General features: G+C 36.4%; 2 protein-coding genes across 4 annotated transcripts; both read left to right on the top strand.

The window, feature by feature from the left end:
- Window positions 1-2,955: 2,955 nt before the first annotated feature.
- Window positions 2,956-12,271, top strand: LOC103495241 (cold-regulated protein 27). Of its 2 annotated transcripts, none has more exons than XM_008456730.3 (5): window positions 2,956-3,323; window positions 4,034-4,192; window positions 4,291-4,573; window positions 11,460-11,569; window positions 11,666-12,271. In XM_008456730.3, exons 1-5 carry the CDS (start codon window positions 3,141-3,143, stop codon window positions 11,690-11,692), a joined length of 762 nt encoding a protein of 253 aa, XP_008454952.2. In that variant the 5' UTR covers window positions 2,956-3,140; the 3' UTR covers window positions 11,693-12,271. The 2 variants fall into 2 exon arrangements, with proteins under 2 accessions (XP_008454952.2, XP_008454953.2); XM_008456731.3 differs by having other exon boundaries at window positions 4,034-4,223; window positions 4,418-4,573.
- A 2,044-nt stretch (window positions 12,272-14,315) lies between these two features.
- On the top strand, window positions 14,316-19,902 carry LOC103495239 (glycoprotein 3-alpha-L-fucosyltransferase A-like). 2 transcript variants are annotated; one of them, XM_008456728.3, is made up of 7 exons: window positions 14,316-14,912; window positions 15,529-15,689; window positions 16,427-16,668; window positions 18,338-18,442; window positions 18,807-18,963; window positions 19,054-19,281; window positions 19,368-19,902. In XM_008456728.3, exons 1-7 carry the CDS (start codon window positions 14,520-14,522, stop codon window positions 19,621-19,623), a joined length of 1,542 nt encoding a protein of 513 aa, XP_008454950.2. In that variant the 5' UTR covers window positions 14,316-14,519; the 3' UTR covers window positions 19,624-19,902. The 2 variants fall into 2 exon arrangements, with proteins under 2 accessions (XP_008454950.2, XP_008454951.1); XM_008456729.3 differs by having other exon boundaries at window positions 15,529-15,693.
- Window positions 19,903-20,029: the final 127 nt, after the last annotated feature.

Raw genomic sequence — 20,029 nt, 5'->3', positions numbered from 1 at the left:
TTCTTTTTTTAATATAAACCATGAGCTATATATATATATATTAATTCATTTAGTTATTTCTAATCAATTAAATTATTAAATGAACATGATTGAATTACGATACATGCAATCACAAGCAAAGAGACTGCTTTTATAATAAAAGACTTCAGAAAACCTTTTCTTATATTATTCAAAGTAAATTGAGTCCAAATAATGAAACTGATGAAGAGAAATTATCAATCTTCAATACGAAACTTCAATCAATAAATATATAAATTAAAATTCTCTTTCCCTATGTAAAACAAACTACGATTGATTGAGTTACGGTTCTAATTGGCTTCTAATTTTACGATTTTCTAGAAGAATTGTCTCACTACAATTAAAGATGATTGCAATTATCTAAAGTCAACATATGTATTTATTTACACATACTTAAAAATGTCATGTCCTACTCTATTTAATAACTATAGATATCAAGATTGTTCTACCAAATAAGGTAGCATTTCTCCATAAGTTATATCGTGATTAAGACAAATATCTTCTAAGGAACAGAGTTTAATTACCACCATTTGTTTGGGCTTGATCTAAAAGAAATATTTGTAATTTTAAAACCAATCACAATAAGAAGAGTAAAGTACAAAGTTGAAAAATGATATTTGATATATGCCAACATTTTGGATATTGTAGTATAGACTTGATTTTGTTTGGATTTGATCAAAAGAGGATATCATTGAATTATTACTTTAAAAGAAAAGGAAAGACATTGTTTTTTAAAGAAGATAAAATAAAGGCATAATTGATTATGACATTGTAATGATATTATATTTTCTCTTTAATGAACAAACTCAAGAAAGTGCATTCAGATATTTTATTGGGAACAAAAATCTCATGTCATGATAATGTATTATTTCTCAATTTATTAATTTTGAATTTTACTTTATGTTGTAATTTTCTTAATATATTATAATGTTCTGTTTTAGACCATACTTTGTAATCATGGCTTTTGTTGTCAAATTAAAATTAATTATGTCATAAACTAAGGCCTATAAGTTATATAAACACAATAATGTATCGTCATATATTTGTACATGATTGTGAAAAAATAACTTTAACTAACCTATATATCTTTTAAAATTTGGGTCGAAGTTACTATAAACGTTTGTTCCTTTTACCTTTCACGATGTACTAGAAAAAGAATCAAAGGATGCTTAACGTAAGGAATTGAAGTTGGGTGAGTTTAGTCATTAACTTTACTTCTTATGTTTGTAATAAGGTTTATTATGATAATTTTCGATCCAAAAAAAGCTCTTTTGATCCCTCACTTGGGGAAGAGACTTGGAAAGTTGTCGAAGATATTCTTTTCCTTACTCCTTAAGTTAAACGTATTGATTTTTTTGAATATGATTTGCTATAATATTGCACATGCCTTTATGCCATCGGAGCCTTGACTTTCCCTCGATATTTTGTACCTTGTCCATTTTTAATAGTCTCTCACGTGTTCGGAAGAAAACAAACAAATAAATTGAGCAAAGGAAACAATAATTGATTGAGTTATTAGGTATTGAAGAGAGAAAAATGAAGATACTAAATAAAAACAATCATTCAAAAGATATTAATACAAAATAGTAAACGGTTTTGTACCACAAGATATATGTATATATATATATTCTAGAGGAGATCTAGGAGAGAAAGTAGAATATATGAAACCCATGTCGACAATTTTGCCAATTAATGATACTAAAAAGGATAGGGTAGTTGTTTAATTGATATAGAATTACATACATAGATATCAATTGTTTATATAAAGACCATTTTGAAGACTAATTTTGATATAAACTGATAGGTTTAATTTAATGTGACAAGCTTTTAAGTATACAAAAGAAAAATTAAAACCTATGGTATTAAATGTCTAAACATTGTATTTAGAAACTGTAACTTTATTTAATAATTCAAAGAATCTTTTTAGTAATTAATTTATTCATTAGTGTATAATAAAATAGAGAAATCGAGAATTCAAACCCTATTTTCATATTTTTCAATATTTTCAATTGCTTCTTTAAAGCTTAAATCTACGTGGAAACACATGTCAATCATAATCATATTGTTTCAATTATTGATAAGATTCAATAATAAAATATTTCAAAGATAGTGGAAATAAAATAAAAAAAATTGTTCTAAAAATTTAAATATAAGAACTAAAATGATGAAATGAGAAAAAGCATTTGTTGCAAAAAGAAAATATCTCAACAACGTATTCCATAATTGAATGATTTAATATATATATATATATATATATATATATATATATGTGTTTACATATTTTTTTTCAGAAATAGTCTCACGCGCGAAGCGGGTGCCAAATATCTAAACCGACAAGCCTAAAATAAATTAATAAAGTAAGATATAATAAAATAATATTTTTCAGTCCTTAAATGTCATATTTTTATAAACTAAAGGTATTTGGGTAAATATTATTTTCTACTTTCTAATTATTTATAATAAACATTATTTTGAATTTTATTTTTGTTATTTTTACATTATAAAACTAGATAATATGCACTTCAAATGCAGATTGTTACAATCTAATATTATAATGATCAATTTATTGTTACAAACTCGAAATGAAAATGAAAGATTTGAGTGTAATTGAGTTGCCAAAGGAATAATAAAAATAAAATGGAAAGTAGAGATAGGAAACTAATATTTGAAGTAAACAAAGAAAAAAAGGTAAGGGAGAAGAAAATGGGAGGGGGGGATATACATCACGCGCGAAAAGATATCGGAAAGGGGCGTGGAGAAAGGGGGCAGTTGGTCGTTTTGTGTGAAACGCTGAGGTTTTTGTAGATAAAAATATCTGGCTGACATTGGCGGAAGATATTTATATGGACGATGACGTGGAATTTAGCTGACGCTTTTTACACGTGTAAAAGCGTAACGCCCATGTGGAGCCTTTTTATTTGGTTTTCGCCCCCCAAAAAAAAAACCACAAACAAATTTCTTTCACCGCTTCTCTCTCTCTCTCTCTTCGTTTCTCCACGAGCTTCAATCGCCAGAGGGTTTCGGACCTAAATTTTCTCCCAATTTTTCTATTTTTTCTTTGATTTCATCCTCCATTTTTGGCTCTTCCCGTATCATTTCTCCTTGTTTTTGATCCCTCCGAAATGGGTGACTCTCATACGCCGTCGTTTGTCTCGTCGCCGCTTGCAGATCGACAATCACCCATGCCGCCGGCCTCTTCTACTACTGACTCCACTGGCTTCAACTCTGAATCTCACTCTTCTTCCATTACTGTTGATGGGTCCAAGCGTTTTTTGGATTCTCATCATTGTTTGCAACTGGATGCGGTAAATTGTGATTCTCTCTTTTTTCGCAGGCTTGGTTTTTGTTTTTGTTTTTGTTTTTTTTCCCTCGGTATGAACGAGTTGTTTGTGGATTTTACCTTTTCCCCCCCTTTGAATGTAGCGTTAGGAGAGGACTAGGAGATCCTGCGACCTTTTCTTTGTTCTCTCGAAACTTATATGTCTGATTATCAATGATTCTGTTGCTTTTGTAGTGCCTTTAGAAATTTAATGGTAAGCTGGTTTTTGGGTATCTTCCATTTGGAGTTATTTTAAATTTGCAAGACGGGGGAGGTGTTTATGTACTTGCTTATAACTGCAGTTTTGAATCAGTTCCGTGTCTTTACCTTTTTTCTGTTTATTAATCCCCTTTTTCACCTTTGTGATTCAATGATTGTGGAGAAGAAATTCTTTTTGCAATGTTTGATTTATCGTTTATCTTTTCTGTTTGTATCAGTGTTTAGTGTTTATGTGTATTCAAGTTAATTCAGGGAGTAGTTTTGAATTAATTAGGTCGTGTTTGTGATCTATTTGGTTTTTGGTTTTTAGTTTTTGAAAACTAAGCCTATGCACTTTTTTCACCTCTACTTTTTATCAATGTTTTCAAAATCTGGCCAAATTATTGTGGAATGGTTTCATTAAATTATGGATCAAAGTCACGTCTTTCAAAATTTTCGTTAATGGAAATGGTTTCTCAATTGAATACTTGTGAACAGGAGCAAACACATTGGACAGACGAGAAACATAGATCATATCTTGATTCTTTAGAAGCATCTTTTGTCCAAGGTTTGCATCAACATAGGCGTATGCATGCTTTATCCTCAAAACAGAAGATGCGTCGAAAGCCGATCATGCTTGATACATCTTCTTCAGAGGTGAGGCAACACATCCACAAAAAGAGTGGGAGTGAGTTCCCTATCTCATTCCTCTACCTTCTTAATGATTCCCTCTTGTTATATGTTTTTTTTTTTAGTTGATGGTCCTTCAAGATGCCTCTTGGCAGAAGGCTAACATTGGGAGGAATGATCCTTTATTGGATAAGACTGCTGATTCTCCTGCTATTTTAGAGGATCTATGGATAAATCATTTTCCTTCTGCAGGAAAACAGTGTAGTTTGGAAACTCCTGATCTCCTTGAAGAATGTGGAAGTTGTAGTGATAGGAGACACATAAGACACATGACGAACTCCTGTGGATCTGCCAGAAATTCACAGCAGACCCGTCCATGCTGTTTTAATTCTTATACAATCATTACAGGTAATTTGATCAGTGCCATATGTTCTTGAAAGTTTCATTTATATCTCTTTTAATTGGGTTCTTTATGTACTCTTTTCTTTTGTCTGGGTGGTACATAATCTACCCCTCAATCTCCTCTTATAGACACACCTGAACACATCGTTCATGTTTACCAAACCCCTTACTGGAGAAAGTTTTCCAGACTCTCACTTTTTGTTGAAGACCTTCTAATATACTAAAATTTGTAATCTATATTCTCAATACTCATTATGCATGTACACTTAACTGTGAATAGCCGTCTTCCAATCAAATTTTGTAATGGTGAAGGTGTTAGCTTTTGCAATAATTATTTTGGCTGTAGTATTTCCCTCTAGCACCATTTAGATGCACTCACTTTTCTGATTTAATTTTGTGTTGGTGTATCAATTTGACCATCACTTTGTGATGTTCCCACCTGGCATGCCACTGTACTGCATCAGTTGCTGTTCTGCAAATCTTCTTTCCAATATTATCACGTGTTTGCTTAAATTTTGTGTTCACCAAATGTATGACTTGAGCTTGTGAGTTGTAAAATCTGTAAGTCAAGCTTAGGATATTGTGTTATCTTCTTAGCAATGGAAATTCTACATGCTTTGATATATTAATTGGATAGTGTTAGAATTAGTACTTTTGGAAAGAATAAAATATACTTTTGGAAAAAATAAAATATAAGATTTTATTTCCTAAATATTTCCTAAATCTTTTCCTTTCTTATTCCTATTGTACTCTATTTATACTCCCTTTGTACCTATTGTTTTTGTTCATAAGAAAAATAATAAAAACTAAAGTATCGTGGTTTTTCTCCCGGTTCTCGACGTAAGTCTCGGGTTGTTGTTAATTGCTTTCAATATGGTATCAGAGCAAAGCAATAACGAAACCCTAGAAAATAACCTAGGAGAAACCCAGATCGAAACTGAACCCGTCACCGCCGCCGCCGCCGCCGCCGCCGGAATCGCCGCCGCCGTGGACGCCGCCGTCGCCGCCGCCATGGAGAAACTGCTCCAGAACCTACAGAAACCGCCGATCTACCCAACGGGAGTGGTTCCGCAGCCGTACGCGCCGCTCGTGTCCGGCGCGTGGGCCCACGCGCCGCCGCCGTTTCACGTCACCGCCCATCCCGTTCCCTTCTACGCGCCGTCGGATGTCCAGCCGTCAAACCCTTCCGGCCATTCGCATCCTCATGCGCCGTCTACGAGCTCCGGACAGCATCCCTCAACCGTAAATTTGTCAAATCAGTACAGTAAGCAGCAGCTGTACGTTGACCCTTTACAGCAACCGCTGTTTTCTGGTAACGGAATTGATCAACCCCAAAACAGATCGGACATTGAAGCGGGCGAATCTTCAACGCATTCCAAACCAACCGAGTTGCCGATGTATTCCAAGAACCCGGTAACTTCGTTCCCTAATTCACAGTCAAATTATATAACTGGCTCTTTGGGTTCATCTACAGGGAATTTTTCAGGCGAAAAATTAAATGGTCAAAATTATTTTTCTTGGTCCCAATCAATAAAGATGTTCCTCGAAGGTCGATACCAGTTCGGATTCTTAACTGGAGAGACTGTACGTCCTCCACCAGGAGACGCCTTGGAACGACTCTGGAAAGGAGAGGACTCACTTATTCGGTCCATGCTGATTAATAGTATGGAACCACAGATCGGCAAGCCTTTACTATATGCAGCCACAGCAAAAGATTTGTGGGATACAACTCAGACCCTTTACTCGAAACGACAGAATGCCTCTCGGTTATATACACTGCGAAAACAGGTCCATAATTGCAAACAAGGGACCCTGGACGTAACTACCTATTTTAACAAGCTCTCTCTCCTCTGGCAAGAGATGGATTTGTGCAGAGAGACAGTTTGGGACACACCAAATGACAGTACACAATATGCTAAACTTGAAGAGGCTGACCGTGTTTATGACTTCCTTGCAGGACTTAATCCCAAATTTGATAATGTTTGTGGTCGTATACTCGGACAAAGACCTCTTCCCTCGCTAATGGAAGTTTGTTTTGAAGTCCGCCTGGAAGAGGATCGCACTAATGCCATGGGTGTATTGACTACCCCTACCATTGACTCCGCAGCCTTTAGCGCTCGGTCCTCAAATCATGACAGTGACAAGAATAATGGGAAGTCAATTCCTGTGTGTGAGCACTGCAAGAAACAATGGCACACCAAGGATCAGTGTTGGAAACTCCACGGTCGTCCCCCAGGAGGTAAGAAACGGTCCTCCAACGAGAAACAGAACTCAGGACGTGCCTACATTAGTGAGACTACACCTGCTAGCACTTCTCAATCAACTGATCCTACTGTGAGCCAGACCAAGACTCCGACTCTGGGTGCCATTGCTCAGTCAGGTATGCCTCAGTCCCTTGGGCTTATTAGCGTTGATGGGAAGAATCCCTGGATCTTAGACTCGGGGGCTACAGATCACTTGACAGGTTCTTCAGAACACTTTATCTCATATGCCCCGTGTGCCGGTAATGAAAAAATCCGAATAGCCGATGGCTCTCTAGCTCCGATCGCTGGCAAAGGACAAATAGTTCCCTTTGACGGTTTTGCTCTCCAGAATGTTTTGCATGTCCCTAAACTGTCTTACAATTTGTTATCTATAAGCAAGATCACTCGTGAGTTGCATTGTAAAGCTATCTTCTTACCTGAATCGGTTTATTTTCAGGACATGAGCTCGGGGAGGACGATTGGCACTGCCCGGCATAGCAGGGGACTTTACATCCTTGATGATGATACCTCATGTAGTAGTTTGTCTAGGGTTAGTTTACTGTCATCCTACTTTAGCACTTCTGAACAAGACTGTATGTTGTGGCATTTTCGACTGGGCCACCCAAACTTTACATATATGCAACATTTATTTCCCCACCTTTTTTCTAAAGTTGATGTCTCTTCTCTATCTTGTGATGTGTGTATCCGGGCAAAACAACATCGAGTCTCTTTTCCCTCACAACCATATAAACCTACACAACCGTTTAACCTCATCCATAGTGACGTTTGGGGTCCTTCCAAGGTCACCACCTCCTCGGGAAAGCGGTGGTTTGTAACTTTCATTGATGATCATACCCGTCTCACCTGGGTCTACCTTATCTCAGATAAATCCGAGGTTCCATCCATTTTTCAAAACTTCTATCATACTATCAAAACACAATTTCATACAAAAATTGCAATTCTTCGAAGTGATAATGGTCGGGAATTCCAAAACCATAACCTTAGTGAATTTCTAGCCTCCAAGGGGATTGTTCACCAAACCTCATGTGCCTACACTCCTCAACAAAATGGAGTGGCCGAACGAAAAAACCGACACCTTGTGGAAGTAGCCCGCTCACTTATGCTTTCCACTTCCCTTCCATCATACCTGTGGGGAGATGCTATTCTTACAGCTGCTCACTTAATCAATAGAATGCCTTCTCGTATCCTCCACCTTCAGACTCCCTTAGATTGTCTTAAGGAGTCTTACCCCTCTACTCGTCTTGTTTCTGAGGTTCCTCTTCGTGTGTTTGGGTGCACCGCCTATGTCCATAATTTCGGCCCTAATCAGACCAAATTTACCCCTCGGGCTCAGGCCTGTGTGTTTGTTGGGTATCCCCTTCACCAACACGGTTATAAATGTTTTCACCCGCCGTCTAGGAAATATTTTGTCACTATGGACGTTACTTTCTGTGAAAACCGACCCTACTTTCCTGTTAGCCATCTTCAGGGGGAGAATGTGAGTGAAGAGTCTAACAACACCTTTGAATTTGTTGAACCTACTCTTATTACCGTGTCTGACATTGATCCTCATCCCATAATCTTACCCACAAACCAAGTTCCCTGGAAAACATATTACAGGAGGAATCTCAGAAAGGAAGTTGGGTCCCTTACTAGTCAACCGCCGGCTCCAGTCCAAAATTTCGAACCTCCTCGAGACCAAGGTATGGAAAACCCTACAAAACCTTGTACTAATAATACAATGAGTGAGAATGACAAGTCTGATGTTGCTGTTCTTGAAAATATGGAAGAAAAGAACCGTGATGATGAGACTGAGGTTAGAATAGAAACCAGTAACGATGAAGCTGAACAGGGTCATACAAGAAAACTTGATGAGTATGATCCCTCTCTTGACATTCCAATTGCATTGAGAAAAGGTACCAGATCATGCACTAAACATCCCATTTGCAACTATGTTTCCTATGATAATCTCTCTCCACAGTTTAAAGCGTTTACAGCAAACCTTGACTCTACCATAATACCGAAAAATATCTACACTGCTCTAGAGTGTCCTGAATGGAAGAATGCTGTTATGGAAGAGATGAAGGCTCTCGAAAAGAATAGAACTTGGGAGATCTGTGCTCTACCCAAGGGACATAAAACTGTAGGATGCAAATGGGTATTCTCTCTCAAATACAAAGCAGATGGTACGCTTGATAGACACAAGGCAAGGTTAGTTGCAAAGGGGTTCACTCAAACCTATGGTATTGACTATTCGGAAACTTTTTCTCCAGTTGCTAAATTGAATACTGTTAGAGTCTTGCTATCTGTTGCTGTGAACAAAGATTGGCCTCTATACCAGCTGGATGTTAAGAATGCTTTTTTGAATGGAGACCTTGTGGAGGAAGTCTACATGAGCCCCCCACCAGGATTTGAAGCCCAATTTGGTCAGGAGGTGTGTAAACTCCAAAAATCTCTATATGGTCTGAAACAGTCTCCGAGAGCATGGTTTGACAGATTCACTACCTTTGTCAAGTCCCAAGGGTACAGTCAAGGGCACTCTGACCATACTTTATTTACAAAGGCTTCCAAAACAGGAAAGATAGCTATTCTAATTGTTTATGTGGATGACATTGTTTTGACTGGAGATGATCAAACAGAAATCAGTCAACTAAAGCAAAGAATGGGTGATGAATTTGAAATCAAAGACTTGGGAAATCTGAAATATTTCCTTGGAATGGAGGTGGCTAGATCAAAAGAAGGTATTTCCGTGTCTCAGAGAAAATACACCCTTGATTTGCTAACCGAGACAGGTATGTTGGGATGTCGTCCTGCTGATACTCCTATTGAATTCAACTGTAAACTAGGAAACTCTGATGATCAAGTTCCAGTTGATAAAGAACAATATCAGCGCCTTGTAGGTAAATTAATTTACTTATCCCATACTCGTCCGGATATTTCCTTTGCTGTGAGTGTTGTCAGCCAGTTTATGCAGGCTCCCTATGAGAAACATATGGAAGCTGTTAACAGAATCCTGAGATACTTGAAAAATACACCTGGTAAAGGGTTGATGTTTAGAAAAACAAATAGAAAGACCATTGAGGCATATACTGACTCAGATTGGGCAGGATCTGTTATTGATAGAAAGTCTACATCCGGTTATTGTACCTTTGTTTGGGGCAATCTTGTAACTTGGAGGAGTAAGAAGCAAAGTGTTGTGGCCAGGAGCAGTGCTGAGGCTGAATACAGAGCTATGAGTCTGGGAATATGTGAGGAAATTTGGCTCCAGAAAGTCTTGTCAGATCTTCATCAGGAATGTGAGACACCATTGAAGCTTTTTTGTGATAATAAAGCCGCTATTAGTATTGCTAACAACCCAGTGCAACATGATAGAACTAAACATGTTGAGATTGATCGGCATTTCATCAAAGAAAGACTTGACAGTGGAAGCATATGCATTCCGTACATTCCTTCAAGCCAACAGATTGCTGATGTTCTTACCAAGGGGCTTCTCCGACCACACTTCGACCTTTGCGTTAGCAAGTTGGGACTCATTGATATTTACCTCCCAACTTGAGGGGGAGTGTTAGAATTAGTACTTTTGGAAAGAATAAAATATACTTTTGGAAAAAATAAAATATAAGATTTTATTTCCTAAATATTTCCTAAATCTTTTCCTTTCTTATTCCTATTGTACTCTATTTATACTCCCTTTGTACCTATTGTTTTTGTTCATAAGAAAAATAATAAAAACTAAAGTATCGTGGTTTTTCTCCCGGTTCTCGACGTAAGTCTCGGGTTGTTGTTAATTGCTTTCAATAGATAGTTCCAACGGTTTTCAGTGTTGTTATAGCTTTGTTCCCATAGCATGTTTTTAGTGTTTACAGATGCACACCAGGGTTACAAGATTTAACGTCATAATTCTCATGTTATTTCTCTACTAAGAATTCATGGATTAACTGATTGCATATCTTATTCATTTGAAGATCTTCGATCAGTATCTATAAGTGGAAAAGTACAAATCCTTTCTTTAAAGTTAAATGAGCATTTTTGTGCATTATATCAGTGGAAGAAACTATTAAAACTGAGTAGACATGTCTGGGATGGACTGCATTATGGATATTGATGAACTACTAGATGAAGCTAGGCTGATTTTACTAATTCTAGGACAGTAGCTGTTTAGGAATGAATCAAAACGGAAATTCAATAAGATTTTGGTCAACTTAGAGGAGCCATGAGGCATTCTTCTTTAGTGCATGAAAATGATCCCGACTGACAGAGCTACTTCAATATTGGAGTTGAACCAAGAGAAAAGAGCAGTTGTGGTCGTGGTGATACTCCAACATGTCTCAATTAGTGAGATTCTCGTGAAGATCTCTATTTCCCCTTTGAATATGTATAAATGTTCCTGAAGAGTAGAAAACCTGCTGAAGAATAATTTTATTGTTATGGGTCAAATAAACGAGATTATTCATAATTCTGCAAGCAATAACAAATAGATGCTTTAAAGCGAATAATGCTTGTCTAATTAAAGGACGAGATGCCAATGGGAAAGTTCTTCCTTTCCCATCTTAGGTGCATGCTACCGCACTTCATTGCAATGTTTAATGTGATTTCCTGTTGCAAACTAATTTGGTGTCTTTTATCTCTTCATTTTGTCTTCTATGCAGAAGTTTCGGATCAAAACTTTGTGGATAATCAACCAGGAGAGTTGTCTGGTGGCATGCCTATTGCAAAAAGATTAAAGAAAGCTTCTTCTGGTTTTTTGGACAATGCCCAGGTTAATCATGGGACTGCCTTAGACTTTTCTTTGGATATCTTATACTTTCATCGTATAAATGATCCGAGACTGAATATGCTGCTATTGACCTCTTAGGTTGTACCATTTAAAAGATTATCCTAAAAAAGATCAAAAGCCAGATGGCATATTGTCTTCGGAGCATCCTCAAAACTTTGTGCCTCCAAATTCAGATTTGTGTTCCTGTGTGAGAGGGAGCTGACAACAATTCATTCCAACATGTGAAAATACCTGGCTGTTCAAGCTCGTTAACCAAATGCGATACGGTTTTGTTTTCTTTTCAGAAGAGCATTGTAAAGAAAGTAAGGAAAGTGACAACAATAATTTTACCAGAAGATCTGCGGCAGTAAGGAAAAAATATGTTTGTATATGGTACAAACTAAACTTTTACCTAGTTCAAAATATTGAGTGAAATACATGTTAACCCTTTCTTTTCTCCTGTTTCCCTTTTTCTTAGAGTTTAAAAGGATGGAAATTCTACAACTAGATGTAGGGAAAGAATATACATGCTATAGAGAAGCTGCACACCCTGATAGTGAGATAGATACACAACCTTTTTAAATTTGTTTGAAATACTCTCATTATTAAGTTTTGTTAGAAACCTCAAGTGTAAATCATTACATAAATCAGAACGTGTCATTCTTTTGTGACACTGAAAGAGAGTTGAGCAAACTTATTGATTTTCTTTATGGGGTAAAGTTTTTTCATTGTATTGTTATCTTGTTGTAGTACTCTTGCTCAGTGATTTGATATTTGTTACTTTTGCTGGTTGCAGTTGTAATTTCTACTTCAACTTAGCTTCATCTAGATCTATTTTTCTCATTCTGCTTCTAGGTAACAACATTTGGGCTCAAGCAATTTTGAGGACATAATTACATAATGAAATAATAATACAGCGTTTCTCTTGTTATGAAGTGTATCTCAGATGGTTGATGACAATATACTTACAGGGTTAAGTGCTTATTAAATGTTGATTTATTCCATGAAGTAAAACTCTTGGTAATACTAAACAATTTTGTTAAGCAGTTGGAAGAGTACTTTTTTAGTGCAATGTTTGATTGGAGTTCCATTTTTAGTTAGTTTGAGGCTCCCTCTTCCTTTTTTTTTTCTTTTTTTTTTTGGGAGAACCATGTGTTACTCCTCAAACTTTTGTATTTGATAAAAGTTCATGCACGGCTGACAGTACGGAGTTTTTTGCTGGAATTTTGAACTTCATGCTGGTTAAGTGTGATTGCAAGTGCAGTTGAGGGTCTAGTATGCTTTGATAATGTCGTTGAGGTGCGTTATTGTTTGTCATTTGCTCGTGTGTGTAAAGGTGATTGTTGAACATTCCTTGTCAAATTGGCTTAAAGCTATAATGCATGTGGTTGATTATGAAATCTCAGTTGACCATGCTTAGAAGCAGAGATGATTGTTGATTTGGTTTTCTTAGATGACCCAAACTGAATCGATGGTTTTACAAAACAGGGAACACTTTAATCCCATAAAGAAAAAAGATTAAGAATTGACACGAGGTATACCAAATATTAAATGAAGTCTAATTGGTCATCAAACTATATCCTAGTAACTAAACTTATAATTTAACATAAAGACTAGCACTTTTTCTTAAAGTATCGTTGATGTATGGTCAACGAAATTCATACGACCTTCACATGTCATTGCTGATTTGTAATCTGAGAGACGAGATCACTTGCAAAACTATAAGAATAAAACATAGGTGGTGCATGTCAATTTTGAATAGAGAACTAACTTTTTCGAATGAGGATCATCTATCGATATGGAATTAATATATTATCTATATAATGGATCTAAATGAGATAAGATTTCAAAAAGCTAGATAGGATCAATACAAGCAAATCGACCGGGTTTGGCCGAGGGTTTCACTTATCTTCAATTCGGTCTGCCAAGGGTAAAGTCAGGAAAGAGCCAAAACTTATTGGTTAAGGTGGGACTTTTGGATTAAATTAGTTGAATAGGATATCTTTTAAATATATCACCATGTAATTTTTTGATCCAATCAATATTCAGGTAATTTTTTTTGTTAATTTTCTTTACTGATGGGTCATTTTAAAATGGAAAATATATGTTTGTAGCTTTCTAAACTACTTTAATATGACTATTCTTCTAACTGTCCCATTTTTTTTTAATATGATGTAAAGGAAAGATTGTTAAAACATTTTTAGGAAAATATATTCAAATAAATGTGTTCTCTTGTTTATTACGGGTGATTTTGGATTGAATAGAATAATTAACCTAAATAAGAATAGAAACTAAAAAATCACAGTGAGTTAGGCTAAAAATAGCACCCTAGATCCAAAATATGCCAAGGGAAGCATCACTTAGGAAACAAGAAACTGGGCATACTGGTGGGTTAACCAAACTTATTTCTTAATTTAGGTGCAATTTAAGTGATTGAAGCATATTTTTGTAGTTAAGAGATGGAACAATTTCAAGACGCTCAAACTTGTACGACCATTAAAATTAGACAAAAAAAACTTATATTGTTATAAAATGAGACAATGACAAATATAACAATTAGATTCAAAGTATTAACATATAAAATAACATTTAAAAAAAATATAAATTTAACAAAACTTAATTTTCTTTAAATTACAATGTATTTAATCCTAAATAAATGCATGTATATTAGTAAGTTAATAGCAAGGTTGTTTATGCCATTTATAAACCATTAAATTAATCAAACATTTTGCTCTTAATCAAAATCTAAAATCATTGCCATATTTTCAAAGATTAGTTCTTTATCCTCATCATTCCCTCTCCTTTTGCTCTGACCCAATTGACTATCACCATGGCCATGCCTTCAACAAAGCTTAAATGTTGAAAACGAGTCAATTTCCCAGCATTTTTCAACAACCCATTTCCCCTTCTTTCGGGTTTTCCCCCAAATCACGTTAACTCCTCGATTTGCCAGATGGGTATCTTTTCAAAGCGAAAAATCTGGAGAACAGGAACGACCCAGGATGATTCGATGGGGTTTAATGGGGTTTCAGCAGCGAGCAAGAGGAAATGGACCCGTTTTTTACCTCTGTTTGTGGCCATTGTGGTTATAGCAGAAATCGCTTCTCTGAGTCGGCTAGATATGGCGAAAAATGCGGCTATGGTGGATTCTTGGGTCGACTTGTTCTATGGATCTCCGATTTTGCGAGAAGGGAATGGAGGTGGTAGTAAAACGGGCACTGGAATTTCTATTAATGATGGAGGGATTGATGGAATTAGCTGTGAGCAGTGGCTGGAGAAGGAGGATGCCGTGGAGTATTCTAGGGACTTCAAAAGGGAACCTGTTTTGGTTTCTGGCTCCGAGAAGGTTCTTTCTATCTATTCTTGTGTGTATCTTTGTCGCTTGGAGTTTTGATTTTAGTGGTGTTTTGGCTTGAAGAAGTATGTTGTTAGTCACTTAATCCTATCATGTATTTGCAATTCAAGTGTAAACGTCATTCAAGAGTTGCTTAGCTAATCCTTATACACGTCTTTTTACTTATCTCACTGTCTAATTGTTCGCCTATGTATGAATTTGTAAGATTTCTTCCTGGAGCTGCTCGATTTTGTTGTGAGTATTTTGATGTGTTTATTATGTGATGGGTCACAGCTCTAATAACATCCTTCAGTTACACAATTGAGTTTTCTGGCCATTGATTGCCATAAGTTCTTGAGTTTTGTTTACCTCTTCATTTTTCTTTTCTTTTTTGGGCGAGCTGTCAAAAGATCATATAGATGGATTATAAATTTATAGGGGATGTTGTTATAGTTGTTAATCCCTTGGTTTTTACAAACTGGCTGCTATATGCATACATGGTGGAAATTACTGAATAAGAAAGTTGTTTTTTCCTTTTCCGGTATCAAACTGGATTCTGATTTTCTTTCATTTTCAACTTTCTACAAACTACTCTTCGAAACCTTTACTCTTTTGGAATGCATCGTAGGAGTGGAGAACTTGTGATGTGGGATGCCAATTTGGATTTAATCCTGGACAGCAGCCTGATGCTATATTCGGATCACCTAATCAAGGTAGTGTTGCTAGTGTACTTCGATCCATGGAATCATCACATTACTATCCTGAGAACAATATTGATTTGGCAAGACGGTGGGTAAGCCTAACTAGTATGATGGATTCTTACAGTTCAGAGAACTCCTTTCCTTTGTATTATTCCTGACTATAGTAATTCTTGCAAATACTATTTTAAATCTATGAAACTGCACCTCAATGACAAAGATAACTCTATTGATTTGGTTTTGACAGTGAACTAGTGAAGATCATTGCTATAACATTGTAAATGTTCTTTTTCCATTTGAAACTGATAGCAGTAACCAAGAATTGGTATTGTATCCTATAAATGAGTGATTACAAAAATGCAGTTATCAGGGATGAATATTTTCTAAGGTTGTAGGGAATTCGAAATTCTGGCACTCTCCCAAGTCTTATCCAAATTTCAATCTCCTCCTTGACCCTTCTGATCTTCCCTCACGCTTTTTTATCTTTTCTTCTTTTAGATTCAATTTTAGCTTATAACTAACTCACTCCAGCCAACTTGTGTGGTTATTTTCCTTGGACTGCAGAATCTAAAGGGGTTCATATATGTGGATTGTCTTAGGTTCTTCCCCATGCTTGTTCATTATCATCTTTTAGATAGTCTAAGATTGAACTCTTACAAATTGAGAGCTATTATGGGCTGTACTTATTTCTGAAGTGTTCTTCCCTGTAATGTTCTGCTAATGTTGCATTGCTTTTGTGCTTGTACATCTCACTTTGCCTTCTATAGCTTGCTTTTAGATATAGACTTCTTTTATAATTCTATATTAAATGAACTTCAACTTCTGTAGGAAGGGTTATACCGTGGTTATGACCACTAGTCTATCATCAGATGTCCCTGTTGGATATTTTTCATGGGCAGAATACGATATAATGGCACCAGTGCAGCCAAAGACCGAGCCTGCCCTTGCAGCTGCCTTCATTTCAAATTGTGGTGCTCGCAACTTCCGTTTGCAAGCTCTTGATGCGCTTGAGAAGTTGAATGTCAAAATTGATTCATATGGTAGCTGCCACCGGAACCGCGATGGAAGAGGTACACTAGAACTTTTACAACTATAATGAAACGTACACTTTGATTTATGGACTGATTTTGTTTGCTCAGTTTACTTTTTTTATTCTTGTTTATAATATCATTGGCAACATATTTTGATTGAATATTGCCGTCAAAAGTTAGTTCTTAGGTTGGTAACAGATAGGAACTAACATAGTTCTTCCACTTGGGCTGTGTTTGAGATTGCTTTTGAGAGCATTAAAAGCGATTAGTTAACTTCTTTTTAAGTGTTTGGTAAGATTGATTATTAATACATTTGTTAGAATCGCTTCCTTAATTAACACTCATTCTCATTGTTCTTAACATCTTAACTTAATTTACAATTGAATTTTCTAGAACAATTACTTGCAATTATTTTGAAAACTACAATAATCCCTAATAAATCCTTAAGATTGTTATCTAGGGAAAACTGATGCAAATTCGTTCAAGTCACGAATATCAGTTGTCTTGATGTATTCAAGAATTCTTGAACTTTTTTTCCTTCCTAGCATTAATTGAAAAAAATCATGATTTCAGACTATTTAATGAAAGAATATTCCCTAGGTTTCCTTAAGAAAACGGTATCCTTCTGGCCCCGTGGTTAATTAAGTCCGAAGGGGTTGTCTCATCAAGTATTGCTTCATTTTTAGCGCTCTTTCCCCTTGACAGAGAATTGGAAAGAAGTTGGGATCAAAAAAATGGTCAATGGTCATAATATTTCTCCATCTCTACATTCTTGCCAGGTTTATATTTGCCCTTATGGACTGTTTCTCTTCCTTTTTGGAGTTCCTAAATGTTAGCTTCAAGCCTTCAACTTTTGTGGATTATCGTTGCTTCTTGGTTCCTTTCAAACTTTTTATCACTGCAAGGAGTGTGGGGCTCAAGTTCTCGAGCCCTCTCTCTCATTTGTTGGCATTTTCATCCAATTTCACTTTTCTGTTCCCCTTTTGTAGAATTTAGAAGGCGTAAAGGTCTTTGCACCTTTTATTTATTTGTTTATTGTTTATTTTTCCCCACTTGGTTAGTAATGATTGGAGGTTCAATTCCGTGGATTTCACTCAAAAGAGAAATGTTTCTTTACGTCTTGACTCTCAAATGATGTTTTTGAACTTTGAAGAGTTCCTCAGATGATGTATTTTGTCTTTTCAAGCTTCTCAAAATCAACACCATTACTTGATTGTCTAGTTGCGTTTGGCAGTTGACGTTTTGGAATGTCTTGCTAATGCCTAATTGTACTGGGATACACATCAAATGCTTAGATAACGTCTCCTACAAGGGTATTTGCTTTTGTTTGAACGGGACATCGATCATGCTCAAAAGTATTGTCAGTTAAAAGATAAGGTGACAGGAAGGTGCTTACTCTGATCGGTGATTTGGAAATTGAAGAGCTTAGTGATCTTTTACTGATATTGGGAAGAATACACGACCCAGTGTAGTTGAGGATAAGAAAATTTGGAAGGTAGTACGATTTGGCATTTTTGGGCCTCAGTGACTAGAAGCTTTAGACTTTCCATCTTCCAGAGATGTTCTTTTTGTCATCAATTTTATGGTTCAGATTCTAGTTCAAAATGTTGTATGCTTCAGATCTTCCTTCTCTTATGTTGGGGTTAAATTAGAACGATAATACTGACACAATCTTTCCAAACGACTGTTATTTAATTCGTATTTGCAGTTGACAAAGTGGAAACGTTGAAGCGCTACAAGTTCAGCTTGGCATTTGAGAATTCCAATGAAGAAGATTATGTCACGGAAAAGTTTTTTCAATCTCTTGTTGCAGGTATGAGGTTCATACCTATTTCTCTGATTCATGCTGTTACCAACATCTGTAAGACACGTTGAAACGAAAGATAAGTTTTGTTCAAACTGTCCATACTAACTTGTAGTTGTCCGTTTTGCCGGTTTTTGTTTTGGCTTGCTCTGCACCTCTAAAGCTAGTTACCATCTGTTTCTTTAGACTCTTCACTTCAGTACATATTTCTACCATAACATAATACTTCTAGAAGATAACTTTGAAGAATTCCAGTAATGGATTGGGTTGCAAAGTTGGATATCTTGGAAAGTTAAAGAACCCTCATAGTTTTCATGTTACATTGACTGTTTTGTAGAGTTTTCGTTAAGAACATCAATGCAATTATTTGTAGGAACCATTCCGGTGGTGGTTGGTGCTCCAAACATCAAGGAGTTTGCTCCTTCTCCTGATTCATTTTTGCATATCAAGGAGTTTTCTGATGTTGAGTCGATTGCCAAGTCCATGAAATACCTTGCTGAAAATCCCAAAATATACAATCAATCTCTAAGGTACTCGGAGCAGTGACATTTTTGAGATCAAATTCTTCCTTTTCATTATGATATGAACTCCGATGAAGATTTGATTGTCTTATCTTTTAGATGGAAGTATGATGGTCCATCCGAGTCTTTCAAGGCCCTTGTCGATATGGCAGCAGTGCACTCATCCTGCCGCCTTTGCATCCATATGGCAACCGTCATCCACGAGAAAGAAGAAAACAGTCCCAGGTTCAAGAAACGACCGTGCAAGTGTTCTCGAGGCTCTGAAACCATGTATCATTTATACATAAGGGAGAGGGGGAGGTTTGAAATGCAATCCATATTTTTGAGGTAAGTAACCTTTCAATGCCAAACGTAGTATCCCTTCAAAGGTCTTTCTTAGGGGAAACCAAATCATTCGGCTTCGACGATGACAGGTCAGGAAATTTGACGTTGGAGGCTTTAGAATCAACTGTGCTAAACAAGTTCAATTCTTTGAAACACGTACCGATTTGGAAGGAAGAAAGGCCTGAAAGCGTAAGAGGAGGAGATGAACTAAAACTATACAGAATATATCCTGTTGGATTGACTCAAAGGCAGGCTTTATATACCTTCAGATTCAAAGGCAATGACGATTTCAGAACTCACATAGAAACACACCCTTGTGCAAAGATGGAAGTCATATTTGTCTGAATCTGAGGCTTCATCTTCCGAGTGCATCCACTATGCGATTAACTTGGTCTTTGTGGATGTATAATCTGTATAACAATGTTGATGAACTAATATAAGTTTAGGGTGCAACGAGGCAAGTGCGGAAACCCAGCAATGGCTGCGAAATAGGAGGTTCCCTTTGGTCAGCTAATAACAGATCATGCGCCATTGTTGTAAATGTTGAGAACAGAATTGGCCTTTGGGGGCCTGATGCATATTGCTAGTTGAATCTAGCCAATTCCACGAACAATCCTTTACTTATTTTCTCATCTTTCTTTTATTCTTTTAATTGCATTGTTGGGACTGCAACATATGTACATCAATCGCTGCTTGAAAAATTAGTATAATCCGTGATAGGCTGATTTTGAAACAATTAATACTTTTTTTT

The sequence above is a fragment of the Cucumis melo genome, chromosome 1, assembly GCF_025177605.1.
Source record: "Cucumis melo cultivar AY chromosome 1, USDA_Cmelo_AY_1.0, whole genome shotgun sequence".
Lineage (NCBI taxonomy): Eukaryota > Viridiplantae > Streptophyta > Magnoliopsida > Cucurbitales > Cucurbitaceae > Cucumis > Cucumis melo.
This window is presented reverse-complemented; position numbering and strand designations above follow the sequence as displayed.